Here is a 15,434-nt window from a genome sequence, read left to right on the forward strand (position 1 = left end):
GTTACATATCGATATTAATATATGTATATTGTACCTATGCATTAGGGTGGGTAAATTTGTTCGGGTGTGAAAAAATGTGACAGGCGTATAGCAAAATCGGAATCTACACAAAATGTTAAGAAAATTACCAAATAAAAGTATGGTTCTAAAATTAAAACATAGCTCCCGCCGAGTGACATAAAGATTTAAGATTTGTTTTTAAAAATTTCTTAACTGTGTATTTTGAAGTCTCTCAGCGGGAGCTAGGTTTTGATTTTAGAGCCATAGTTTCATGGCGAAATTTTCTTAGAATTTTTCGTAGATTACGTTTTTGCTATACGCCTGTTGACCAAACAAATTGACCCACCCAAATATGCATATATGTAGATCTGTATGTTATATATTAAAGAATGTATTAAATGTTAAATTCTTTGTAAAATAATAAAAAAAAAATAAAACGAAAACAAACAATTAATTCAACAAATTCTACTTCGTGTATTGTTCTTCGTTTATGTTTGTAACAACTTGCTTACCTCATCCAAAAACTACTTCCTCCTTATCGACATACTACATAATGCTACTACTGTTCTACCATTACTACTTCTCCTAAATACCTCTACTGTTTTTTCGGAACATTATTGCTAAAAACCAAAAATATACGTCTTCAATTACTAACTCTAATTCAATGTTTGTTTGTATTGAAATGCGATTAAATTAAATCAAATTAAATTACTCGTAACTAACAGAGCACTTCAGCATTCAAAATATTAAGCCTTATGCTAGTAGTAGCACAACTACCTCCACCACTGTTACTAATGAACTAATTGAATCCAAGAAGTTGCCTAAAGAAATGCTAGGAATTCATGAAACTCCCAAGACAACAGAAAAAACCCATCCCACTAAAGACACTCCCTCATTTACAGAAATGAGTGAAAGTAGTCGAACGAAAATATCAACAACAACATCACCAACAACATTAACAAAAACAACAATAACAACAACAACATACCCAATTACAAAATCAACACTAAAATTGGAAAATGAAAATATTCCACCAGTGACAGACAAGGAGGCAACGACAATAGCAATATCGACAGCAGTTGAAGCCGCCGCATCTGTAATGAGCGACAGAGAGTATCTGGAGCAAATTATGAAATGTGGTGATGTTAAAAGGAAAATACAAGAGCTAGAAACTCAGGGACTAGGTCCAATTGATAAACAGTCGGATTCAGAATCCGATTCAGTTGATAAAAATACCACCGTAAAAACGGTTGTACATGCAATTGAAGAGAAAATGATTGGCACGACTGTAGAAGCTTTACCATTTGCTGTACGAAAACGTAAGCCAAGTCATACTGAATGCGACTTAACACAATTGGAAAATCAAATACTGAACGAAGTGGATGTGCAATTGACACAGCTGACAACATCAGAACCTCCCATCGAAGTTGTTAAACTATCGCCAATCGAGGCATTAGAAAAAGGGTTCAACAATCTAAATGCAATTGATGAAGTTGTTTGTGAAAAAATATGCCAAAAAAAGAAAACATTCGAAGTCGCTGAAGAATCCAAAATATTGGATAAATTCGACCAACATATAGACGCAATAAAAACCACAGACATTGCTGACGACCACGTAACATACACTAACATTGATAAGATAGATATAGGGCAAATCCCCAAAGCAGATAGTGATACATTACCCAAAGTTAAAGAAGTCGTAGAGGTATTTGAGAAAAAGTTCCCTACATCCACTGTAGAAGCCATACCATTTAGCCCACGACGACGAGAGAAACGACCATCCGAATTAGATATAGCCGAAGTAGAAAAACACATCTTAAGCGAAACAGATATGCTTCTAGAGAAACTTGCTCCCGCAGCAACCGAAAGAAAGGCTCACGTCCAAACGCTAACTAGTCCCCAACAAACTACAGCTCCTATTGAAGAGACATGCGAAATAGTATGTTCCAAACGTAGAATAAGCGAATTAGCAAAACTTTTTGATGTTCCATCCGAAACTGTACAAAAGCCAACTCAGGAATATGACAAACCTAGTACAGATACAATTGATTCAAAACCTAGTGATACTATAGAAACTGAAAAGACTGTGAACGTTAGTCAATTACCAAAACTGAATTTGACTTCCAACCAAACTAGTATTAAAAACCCATTAGACTATAAAAGTACAACTCTACCCTTAGGTATACAGAAAACCATAGACAATAAACAAATGTTTAGCATTTCCCATGAAATTTGGGATAACACAAAAGATCTCACCACTCCAACTACCACTGACATACACTTTCCAACAGACAGCGAAATAACAACTCATGCTAACGATGGAATGCTAGAATTATCAACTGTAGGTCAACACGGAACAACCAATACCTTTGTCACAAGTTTAGCTCTAAGTAAAACTACACTTGAGAGATTTTCAATAACAGGCGACAAACTAGAAAATCTACCAACTAATTTAGAAATCGACGATCAAAGAAAAGCAGAACGTCATCAAACAATAGATGAACAAATTGAAAGATTTCCTTTATTTGAAACCAAAAATCGGTCTCCTTTTTATGCAAAAGACACCACCGACAAAACTACTGAAGACCCCATGCTACAAAAAACACAAACTAAACCTGAATCTTCCCATGACACACATTTAAAACAAATATACGAAAATCACAAAATAATGTCATCCCTACAGAAACAAAGGACTCCTTGCATTACAGATCACTTAGGCAAATCTTCAACTGATAATATAATAAAATCTATTGGATCATCATTTCCTATTTCCACTGCATCAAAACAATATTACGAACAAAACAAATTTCTCACTGACAATACAAAGTCTTCACTAAGCGCTATACAGACCCAACAATACGACCACTTAGATCGGAAGGAACCTACTGACATCAAAATCAAAGCAAACGATACTACTGGTACACAAAAACAATCAGAAGAATCAGACAAACAAGAACCTCTTGTATATTCAACAAAATCTATTACCCAACCCACAATTGATGACGACTCTGAAGATGAGTTCGAATTAAAGAAAATAATTGATCTCGATTCAAAACCTGTTCAGTCTAGAGACATTTCAAGGTTACCAAAGCAAATGGAAGAAACAGACAAACCAAAATCTCCTCAAGATTCAACAAAATCACCTCTAGATTCAACAACATCTCCTACTATACCCACATTTGGTGACGATTATGAAGATGAGTTGGAACTAAAGACACCCACTGATCTCGCTTCAAAACCTGTTCAGCCTACTAACATTTCAAGTTTACCAAAGCCAATGGACGAAACAGACAAACCAAAATCTCCTCTAGATTCAACAAAATCGCTTATAAAACCGACATTTAGTGACGATTCTGAAGATGAGTTCGAATTAAAGAAACCAACTGATATCCATTCAAAACCAGTTCAGCCAACTGACATTTCTAGTTTACCAAAGACAGTTGACCCAACTGACAAACCAAAATCTCCTCCAGATTCAACAAAATCACCCACATTTAGTGACGATTCTGAAGATGAGTTTGAATTAAAGAAACCAACTGATTTCGATTCAAAACCAGTTCAGCCAACTGACACTTCAAGTTTACCAAAGTCGGTTGACCCAATAGTCAAACCAAAATCTCCTCTAGATTCAACAAAATCTCCTACTAAACCCACATTTAGTGACGATTATGAAGATGAGTTGGAATTAAAGAAACCAACTGAATTCGATTCAATCCCAGTTCAGCCAACTGACACTTCAAGTTTACCAAAGATAGTTGACCCAACAGACAAACCAAAATCCCCTCTAGATTCAACTAAATCGCCTACTAAGCCCACATTTAGTGACGATTATGAAGATGAGTTGGAATTAAAGAACTCAACTGATCTCGATTCAAAACCAGTTGAACCAACTGACATTTCTAGTTTACCAATGAAAGTTGACCCAACAGACAAACCAAAATCTCCTCTAGATTCAATAAAATCTCCTACTAAACCCACATTTAGTGACGATTATGAAGATAAGTTGGAAGTAAAGAAACCAACTGATCTCGATTCAAAACCAGTTCAGCCAACTGACACTTCAAGTTTACCAAAGACAGTTGACCCAACAGACAAATCAAAATCTCCTCTAGATTCAACAAAATCTCCTACTAAACTCACATTTATTGAAGATTATGAAGATGAGTTGGAATTAAAGAAACCAACTGATCTCGATTCAAAACCAGTTCAGGCAACTGACATTTCCAGCTTTCCAAAGACAGTTGACCCAACAGACAAACCAAAATCTCCTCTAGATTCAACAAAATCTCCTACTAAACCCACATTTAGTGAAGATTATGAAGGTGAGTTGGAATCAAAGAAACTAACTGATCTCGATTCAAAGCCAGTTCAGCCAACTGTCATTTCCAGTTTACCAAGGGCAGTTGACTCAACAGACAAACCAAAATCTCCTCTAGATTCAACAAAATCTCCTACTAAACCCACATTTAGCGAGGATACTGAAGATGAAATGCAATTAAAGAAACCAATTAATCTTGATTCAAAGCCAGTTCAGCCAATTGACATTTTAATTTTACCAAAGACAGTTGACCCAACAGACAAAACAAAATCTCCTCTAGATTCAACAAAATCTCCTACTAAACCCACATTTAGCGACGATTCTGAAGATGAGTTGGAATTAAAGAAACCAACTGATCTCGATTCAAAACCAGTTCAGCCAACCGACATTTCAAGTTTACCAAAGACAATTGACCCAACAGACAAACCAAAATCTCCTCTAGATTCAACAAAATCTCCTACTAAACCCACATTTAGTGACGATTCTGAAGATGAGTTTGAATTAATGAAACCAACTGATCTCGATTCAAAACCAGTTCAGCCAACTGACACTTCAAGTTTACCAAAGTCAGTTGACCCAACAGTCAAACCAAAATCTCCTCTAGATTCAACAAAATCTCCTACTAAACCCACATTTAGTGACGATTATGAAGATGAGTTTGTATTAATGAAACCAGTTCAGCTAACTGACACTTCAAGTTTATCAAAGTCAGTTGACCCAACAGTCAAACCAAAATCTCCTACTAAACCTACATTTAGTGACTATTCTGATGAATTAAAGAAACCAACTGATCTCGATTCAAAACCAGTTCAGCCAACTGACATTTCCAGTTTACCAAAGACAGCTGACCCAACAGACAGAACAAAATCTCCTCTAGATTCAACAAAATCTCCTACTAAACCCACATTTAGTGACGATTCTGAAGATGAGTTTGAATTAAAGAAACCAACTGACCTCGATTCAAAACCAGTTCAGCCAACTGACACTTCAGGTTTACCAAAGACAGTTGACTCAACAGACAAACCAAAATCTCCTCTAGATTCAACAAAATCTCCTACTAAACCCATATTTAGTGACGATTATGAAGATGAGTTTGTATTAATGAAACCAGCTGATCTCGATTCAAAACCAGTTCAGCCAACTGACACTTCAAGTTTATCAAAGACAGTTGACTCAACAGACAAACCAAAATCTCCTCTAGATTCAACAAAATCTCCTACTAAACCCACATTTAGTGACGACTATGAAGGTGTTTTTGAATTAAAGAAACCAACTGATCTCGATTCAAAACCAGTTCAGCCAACTGACACTTCAAGTTTACCAAAGCTAGTTGACCCAACAGTCAAACCAAAATCTCCTCTAGATTCAACAAAATCTCTTACCAAGCCCACATTTAGTGACGATTCTGATGATGAGTTGGAATTAAAGAAACCAACTGATCTCGATTCAAAACCAGTTCAGCCAACGGACATTTCCAGTTTACCAAATATAGTTGACCCAACAGACAAAACAAAATCTCCTCTAGATTCAATAAAATCTCCTACTAAACCCACATTTAGTGACGATTATGAAGATGAGTTGGAACTAAAGAAACCAACTGAACTCGATTCAAAACCAGTTCAGCCAACTGACGCTTCAAGTTTACCAAAGCCAGTTGACCGAAGAGACAAACCAAAATCTCCTCTATATTCAACAAAATCTCCTACTAAACCCACATTTAGTGACGATTCTGAAGATGAGTTGGAATTAAAGAAACCAACTGATCTCTATTCAAAACCAGTTCAGCCAACTGACACTTCAAGTTTACCAAAGACAGTTGACCCAACAGACAAAACAAAATCCCCTCTAGATTCAACAAAATCTCCAACTAAACCCGCATTTAGTGACTATTCTGATGAATTAAAGAAACCAACTGATCTCGATTCAAAACCAGTTCAGCCAACTGACATTTCCAGTTTATCAAAGATACTTGACCCAACAGACAAACCAAAATCTCCTCTAGATTCAACAAAATCGCCTACCAAGCCCAAAGTTAGCGACGATTATGAAGATGAGTTTGAATTAATGAAACCAACTGATCTCGATTCAAAACCAGTTCAGCCAACTGACATTTCCAGTTTACCACAGACAGTTGACCCAACTGACCAACAAAAATCTCCTCTAGATTCAACGAAATCGCCTACCAAACACACATTTAGTGACGACTCTGAAGATGAATTGGAATTAAAGAAACCAACTGATCTCGATTCAAAACCACTTCAGTCAACTGACATTTCTAGTTTACCAAAGACAGTTGACCCAGCAGACAAACCAAAATATCCTCAAGATTCAACAAAATCTCCTACTAAACCCACATTTAGTAACGATTATGAAGATGAGTTGGAATTAAAGAAACCAACTGATCTCGATTCAAAACCAGTTCAGCCAACTGACATTTCCAGTTTACCAAAGACAGTTGACCCAGCAGACAAACCAAAATCTCCTCTAGGTGCAACAAAATCGCCCATCAAGCCCACATTTAGTGACGATTCTGAAGATGAGTTGGAATTAAAGAAACCAACTGATCTCGATTCAAACCCAGTTCAGCCAACTGACATTTCTAGTTTACCAAAGACAGTTGACACAACTGACAAACCAAAATCTCCTCCAGATTCAACAAAATCACCCACATTTAGTGACGATTCTGAAGATGAGTTTGAATTAAAGAAACCAACTAATGTCGATTCAATCCCAGTTCAGCCAACTGACACTTCAAGTTTACCAAAGATAGTTGAACCAACAGATAAACCAAAATCCCCTCTAGATTCAACTAAATCGCCTACTAAGCCCACATTTAGTGACGATTTTGAAGATGAGTTGGAATTAAAGAACCCAACTGATCTCGATTCAAAACCAGTTCAACCAACTGACATTTCGAGTTTACCAAAGACAGTTGATCCAACAGACAAACCAAAATCTCCTCTAGATTCAACAAAATCGCCTACCAAGACCACATTTAGTGACGATTCTGAAGATGAGTTGGAATTGAAGAAACCAACTGAACTCGATTCAAAAGCAGTTCAGCCAACTGACATTTCCAGTTTACCAAAGACAGTTGACCCAACAGACAAACCAAAATCCCTTCTAGATTCAACAAAATCTCCTACTGAACCCACATTTAGTGACGACTATGAAGATGAGTTGGAATTAAAGAAACCAACTGAACTCGATTCAAAACCAGTTCAGCCAACTGACATTTCAAGTTTACCAAGGACATTTGACCCAACAGACACACCAAAATCTCCTCTATATTCAGCAAAATCGCCTACCAAACCCACATTTAGTGACGATTCTGAAGATGAGTTTGAATTAAAGAACCCAACTGATCTCGATTCAAAACCAGTTCAGCCAACTTTCACTTCAAGTTTAACAAAGACAGTTGACCCAACAGACAAACCAACATCTCCTCTAGATTCAACAAAATCGCCTACTAAGCCCACATTTAGTGACGATTATGAAGATGAGTTTGAATTAAAGAAACCAACTGATGTCGATTCAAAACCAGTTCAGCCAACTGACATTTCCAGTTTACCAAAGACAGTTGACTCAGCAGACAAACCAAAATCTCCTCTAGATTCAACAAAATCGCCTACTAAGCCCACATTTAGTGACGATTCTGAAGATGAGTTTGAATTAAAGAAACCAACTGATCTCGATTCAAAACCAGTTCAGCCATCTGACATTTCCAGTTTACCAAAGACAGTTGACCCAACAGACAAACCAAAATCCCCTCTAGATTCAACAAAATCTCCTACTAAACCCACATTTAGTGACGATTATGAAGATGAGTTTGAATTAAAGAAACCAACTGATCTCGATTCAAAACCAGTTCAGCCAACTGACACTTCAAGTTTACCAAAGCAAGTTGATCCAACAGACAAACCAAAATCCCCTCTAGATTCAACAAAATCTCCTACTAAACCCACATTTAGTGACGATTATGAAGATGAGTTGGAACTAAAGAAACCAACTGATCTCGATTCAAAACCAGTTCAGCCAACTGACATTTCCAGTTTACAAAAGACAGTTGACCCAATTGACAAACCAAAATCCCCTCTAGATTCAACAAAATCTCCTACTAAACCCACATTTAGTGACGATTATGAAGATGAGTTTGAATTAAAGAAACCAACTGATCTCGATTCAAAACCAGTTCAGCCAACTGACATTTCCAGTTTACAAAAGACAGTTGACCCAATTGACAAACCAAAATCTCCTCTAGATTCAACAAAATCTCCTACTAAACCCACATTTAGTGGCGATTATGAAGATGAGTTGGAATTAAAGAAACCAACTGAACTCGATTCAAAACCAGTTCAGCCAACTGACATTTCGAGTTTACAAAAGACAGTTGACCCAACAGTCAAACCAAAATCTCCTCTAGATTCAACAAAATCGCCTACCATGCCCACATTTAGTGACGATTCTGAAGATGAGTTGGAAATAAAGAAACCAACTGATCTCGATTCAAAACCAGATCAGTCAACTGACATTCCACGTTTACCAACAGACAAACCAAAATCTCCTACTAAACCCACATTTAGTGACGATTATGAAGATGAGTTGGAATTAAAGAAACCAACTGATCTCGATTCAAAACCAGTTCAGCCAACTGACATTTCCAGTTTACCAAAGCAAGTTGACCCAACAGTCAAACCAAAATCTCCTCTAGATTCAACAAAATCTCCTACTAAACCCACATTTAGTGACGATTCTGAAGATGAGTTGGAATTAAAGAAACCAACTGATCTCGATTCAAAACCAGTTCATCCAACTGCCATTTCCAGTTTACCAAAGCAAGTTGACCCAACAGACAAACCAAAATCTCCTCTAGATTCAACAAAATCTCCTACTAAACCCACATTTAGTGACGATTCTGAAGATGAGTTGGAATTGAAGAAACCAACTGAACTCGATTCAAAACCAGATCAGCCAACTGACATTTCCAGTTTACCAAAGCCAGTTGACCCAACAGTCAAACCAAAATCTCCTCTAGATTCAACAAAATCTCCTACTAAACCCACATTTAGTGACGATTCTGAAGATGAGTTGGAATTAAAGAAACCAACTGATCTCGATTCAAAACCAGTTCATCCAACTGCCATTTCCAGTTTACCAAAGCAAGTTGACCCAACAGTCAAACCAAAATCTCCTCTAGATTCAACAAAATCTCCTACTAAACCCACATTTAGTGACGATTCTGAAGATGAGTTGGAATTAAAGAAACCAACTGATCTCGATTCAAAACCAGTTCATCCAACTGCCATTTCCAGTTTACCAAAGCAAGTTGACCCAACAGTCAAACCAAAATCTCCTCTAGATTCAACAAAATCTCCTACTAAACCCACATTTAGTGACGATTATGAAGATGAGTTTGAATTAAAGAAACCAACTGATCTCGATTCAAAACCAGATCAGCCAACTGACATTTCCAGTTTACCAAAGCCAGTTGACCCAACAGTCAAACCAAAATCTCCTCTAGATTCAACAAAATCTCCTACTAAACCCACATTTAGTGACGATTCTGAAGATGAGTTGGAATTAAAGAAACCAACTGATCTCGATTCAAAACCAGTTCATCCAACTGCCATTTCCAGTTTACCAAAGCAAGTTGACCCAACAGTCAAACCAAAATCTCCTCTAGATTCAACAAAATCTCCTACTAAACCCACATTTAGTGACGATTATGAAGATGAGTTTGAATTAAAGAAACCAACTGATCTCGATTCAAAACCAGTTCAGCCAACTGACATTTCCAGTTTACAAAAGACAGTTGACCCAATTGACAAACCAAAATCTCCTCTAGATTCAACAAAATCTCCTACTAAACCCACATTTAGTGGCGATTATGAAGATGAGTTGGAATTAAAGAAACCAACTGAACTCGATTCAAAACCAGTTCAGCCAACTGACATTTCGAGTTTACAAAAGACAGTTGACCCAACAGTCAAACCAAAATCTCCTCTAGATTCAACAAAATCGCCTACCATGCCCACATTTAGTGACGATTCTGAAGATGAGTTGGAAATAAAGAAACCAACTGATCTCGATTCAAAACCAGATCAGTCAACTGACATTCCACGTTTACCAACAGACAAACCAAAATCTCCCACTAAACCCACATTTAGTGACGATTATGAAGATGAGTTGGAATTAAAGAAACCAACTGATCTCGATTCAAAACCAGTTCAGCCAACTGACATTTCCAGTTTACCAAAGCAAGTTGACCCAACAGTCAAACCAAAATCTCCTCTAGATTCAACAAAATCTCCTACTAAACCCACATTTAGTGACGATTCTGAAGATGAGTTGGAATTAAAGAAACCAACTGATCTCGATTCAAAACCAGATCAGTCAACTGACATTCCACGTTTACCAACAGACAAACCAAAATCTCCCACTAAACCCACATTTAGTGACGATTATGAAGATGAGTTGGAATTAAAGAAACCAACTGATCTCGATTCAAAACCAGTTCAGCCAACTGACATTTCCAGTTTACCAAAGCAAGTTGACCCAACAGTCAAACCAAAATCTCCTCTAGATTCAACAAAATCTCCTACTAAACCCACATTTAGTGACGATTCTGAAGATGAGTTGGAATTAAAGAAACCAACTGATCTCGATTCAAAACCAGTTCAGCCAACTGACATTTCCAGTTTACAAAAGACAGTTGACCCAATTGACAAACCAAAATCCCCTCTAGATTCAACAAAATCTCCTACTAAACCCACATTTAGTGACGATTATGAAGATGAGTTTGAATTAAAGAAACCAACTGATCTCGATTCAAAACCAGTTCAGCCAACTGACATTTCCAGTTTACAAAAGACAGTTGACCCAATTGACAAACCAAAATCTCCTCTAGATTCAACAAAATCTCCTACTAAACCCACATTTAGTGGCGATTATGAAGATGAGTTGGAATTAAAGAAACCAACTGAACTCGATTCAAAACCAGTTCAGCCAACTGACATTTCGAGTTTACAAAAGACAGTTGACCCAACAGTCAAACCAAAATCTCCTCTAGATTCAACAAAATCGCCTACCATGCCCACATTTAGTGACGATTCTGAAGATGAGTTGGAAATAAAGAAACCAACTGATCTCGATTCAAAACCAGATCAGTCAACTGACATTCCACGTTTACCAACAGACAAACCAAAATCTCCTACTAAACCCACATTTAGTGACGATTATGAAGATGAGTTGGAATTAAAGAAACCAACTGATCTCGATTCAAAACCAGTTCAGCCAACTGACATTTCCAGTTTACCAAAGCAAGTTGACCCAACAGTCAAACCAAAATCTCCTCTAGATTCAACAAAATCTCCTACTAAACCCACATTTAGTAACGATTATGAAGATGAGTTGGAATTAAAGAAACCAACTGATCTCGATTCAAAACCAGTTCAGCCAACTGACATTTCCAGTTTACAAAAGACAGTTGACCCAATTGACAAACCAAAATCTCCTCTAGATTCAACAAAATCTCCTACTAAACCCACATTTAGTGGCGATTATGAAGATGAGTTGGAATTAAAGAAACCAACTGAACTCGATTCAAAACCAGTTCAGCCAACTGACATTTCGAGTTTACAAAAGACAGTTGACCCAACAGTCAAACCAAAATCTCCTCTAGATTCAACAAAATCGCCTACCATGCCCACATTTAGTGACGATTCTGAAGATGAGTTGGAAATAAAGAAACCAACTGATCTCGATTCAAAACCAGATCAGTCAACTGACATTCCACGTTTACCAACAGACATACCAAAATCTCCTACTAAACCCACATTTAGTGACGATTATGAAGATGAGTTGGAATTAAAGAAACCAACTGATCTCGATTCAAAACCAGTTCAGCCAACTGACATTTCCAGTTTACCAAAGCAAGTTGACCCAACAGTCAAACCAAAATCTCCTCTAGATTCAACAAAATCTCCTACTAAACCCACATTTAGTGACGATTCTGAAGATGAGTTGGAATTAAAGAAACCAACTGATCTCGATTCAAAACCAGTTCATCCAACTGCCATTTCCAGTTTACCAAAGCAAGTTGACCCAACAGTCAAACCAAAATCTCCTCTAGATTCAACAAAATCTCCTACTAAACCCACATTTAGTGACGATTCTGAAGATGAGTTGGAATTGAAGAAACCAACTGAACTCGATTCAAAACCAGATCAGCCAACTGACATTTCCAGTTTACCAAAGCCAGTTGACCCAACAGTCAAACCAAAATCTCCTCTAGATTCAACAAAATCTCCTACTAAACCCACATTTAGTGACGATTATGAAGATGAGTTGGAATTAAAGAAACCAACTGAACTCGATTCAAAACCAGTTCAGCCAACTGACATTTCCAGTTTACCAAGGACAGTTGACCCAACAGTCAAACTAAAATCCCCTCTAGATTCAACAAAATCTCCTACTAAACCCACATTTAGTGACGATTCTGAAGATGAGTTGGAAATAAAGAAACCAACTGATCTCGATTCAAAACCAAATCAGCCAACTGACATTCCATGTTTACCAACAGACAAACCAAAATCTCCTACTAAACCCACATTTAGTGACGATTATGAAGATGAGTTGGAATTAAAGAAACCAACTGATCTCGATTCAAAACCAGTTCAGCCAACTGACATTTCCAGTTTACCAAAGACAGTTGACCCAACAGTCAAATCAAAATCTCCTCTAGATGCAACAAAATCTCCTACTAAACCAACATTTAGTGACGATTATGAAGATGAGTTGGAACTAAAGAAACCAACTGATCTCGATTCAAAACCAGTTCAGCCAACTGACATTTCCAGTTTACCAAGGACAGTTGACCCAACAGATAAACCAAAATCTTCTCTAGATTCAAAAAAATCTCCTACTAAACCCACATTTAGTGACGATTCTGAAGATGAGTTGGAATTGAAGAAACCAACTGAACTCGATTCAAAACCAGATCAGCCAGCTGACATTTCCAGTTTACAAAAGACAGTTGTCCCAACTGACAAACCAAAATCTTCTCTAGATTCAACAAAATCTCCTACTAAACCCACATTTAGTGACGATTCTGAAGATGAGTTGGAATTAAAGAAACCAACTGAACTCGATTCAAAACCAGATCAGCCAACTGACATTTCCAGTTTACCAAAGCCAGTTGACCCAACAGTCAAACCAAAATCTCCTCTAGATTCAACAAAATCTCCTACTAAACCCACATTTAGTGACGATTATGAAGATGAGTTGGAATTAAAGAAACCAACTGAACTCAATTCAAAACCAGTTCAGCCAACTGACATTTCCAGTTTACCAAAGCCAGTTGACCCAACAGTCAAACCAAAATCTCCTCTAGATTCAACAAAATCACCTACTAAACCCACATTTAGTGACGATTATGAAGATGAGTTGGAACTAAAGAAACCAACTGAACTCGATTCAAAACCAGATCAGCCAACTGACATTTCCAGTTTACCAAAGCCAGTTGACAAAACAGTCAAACCAAAATCTGCTCTAGATTCAACAAAATCTCCAACTAAACCCGCATTTAGTGACTATTCTGATGAATTAAAGAAACCAACTGATCTCGATTCAAAACCAGTTCAGCCAACTGACATTTCCAGTTTATCAAAGATACTTGACCCAACAGACAAACCAAAATCTCCTCTAGATTCAACAAAATCGCCTACCAAGCCCAAAGTTAGCGACGATTATGAAGATGAGTTTGAATTAATGAAACCAACTGATCTCGATTCAAAACCAGTTCAGCCAACTGACATTTCCAGTTTACCACAGACAGTTGACCCAACTGACCAACAAAAATCTCCTCTAGATTCAACGAAATCGCCTACCAAACACACATTTAGTGACGACTCTGAAGATGAATTGGAATTAAAGAAACCAACTGATCTCGATTCAAAACCACTTCAGTCAACTGACATTTCTAGTTTACCAAAGACAGTTGACCCAGCAGACAAACCAAAATATCCTCAAGATTCAACAAAATCTCCTACTAAACCCACATTTAGTAACGATTATGAAGATGAGTTGGAATTAAAGAAACCAACTGATCTCGATTCAAAACCAGTTCAGCCAACTGACATTTCCAGTTTACCAAAGACAGTTGACCCAGCAGACAAACCAAAATCTCCTCTAGGTGCAACAAAATCGCCCATCAAGCCCACATTTAGTGACGATTCTGAAGATGAGTTGGAATTAAAGAAACCAACTGATCTCGATTCAAACCCAGTTCAGCCAACTGACATTTCTAGTTTACCAAAGACAGTTGACACAACTGACAAACCAAAATCTCCTCCAGATTCAACAAAATCACCCACATTTAGTGACGATTCTGAAGATGAGTTTGAATTAAAGAAACCAACTAATGTCGATTCAATCCCAGTTCAGCCAACTGACACTTCAAGTTTACCAAAGATAGTTGAACCAACAGATAAACCAAAATCCCCTCTAGATTCAACTAAATCGCCTACTAAGCCCACATTTAGTGACGATTTTGAAGATGAGTTGGAATTAAAGAACCCAACTGATCTCGATTCAAAACCAGTTCAACCAACTGACATTTCGAGTTTACCAAAGACAGTTGATCCAACAGACAAACCAAAATCTCCTCTAGATTCAACAAAATCGCCTACCAAGACCACATTTAGTGACGATTCTGAAGATGAGTTGGAATTGAAGAAACCAACTGAACTCGATTCAAAAGCAGTTCAGCCAACTGACATTTCCAGTTTACCAAAGACAGTTGACCCAACAGACAAACCAAAATCCCTTCTAGATTCAACAAAATCTCCTACTGAACCCACATTTAGTGACGACTATGAAGATGAGTTGGAATTAAAGAAACCAACTGAACTCGATTCAAAACCAGTTCAGCCAACTGACACTTCAAGTTTACCAAAGATAGTTGACCCAACAGACAAACTAAAATCTCCTCTATATTCAACAAAATCGCCTACCAAGCCCACATTTAGTGACGATTCTCAAGATGAGTTGGAATTAAAGAAACCAACTGATCTCGATTCAAAACCAGTTCAGCCAACTGACATTTCAAGTTTACCAA

The 15,434-nt window shown here is 37.4% G+C and overlaps 1 protein-coding gene across 1 annotated transcript in view; it reads left to right on the plus strand.

Annotated features, from left to right (window-relative positions):
• Positions 1 to 15,434, plus strand: part of LOC135955537 (titin-like) — an 80,278-nt gene that overhangs the window by 16,757 nt on the left and 48,087 nt on the right. The window contains exon 3 of the mRNA XM_065505886.1: positions 726 to 15,425. Within this exon, the coding sequence (XP_065361958.1) occupies positions 726 to 15,425 (14,700 nt within the window). The remainder of the gene's footprint in view (positions 1 to 725; positions 15,426 to 15,434) is intronic.

Source organism: Calliphora vicina, chromosome 3, assembly GCF_958450345.1.
Source record: "Calliphora vicina chromosome 3, idCalVici1.1, whole genome shotgun sequence".
NCBI lineage: Eukaryota > Metazoa > Arthropoda > Insecta > Diptera > Calliphoridae > Calliphora > Calliphora vicina.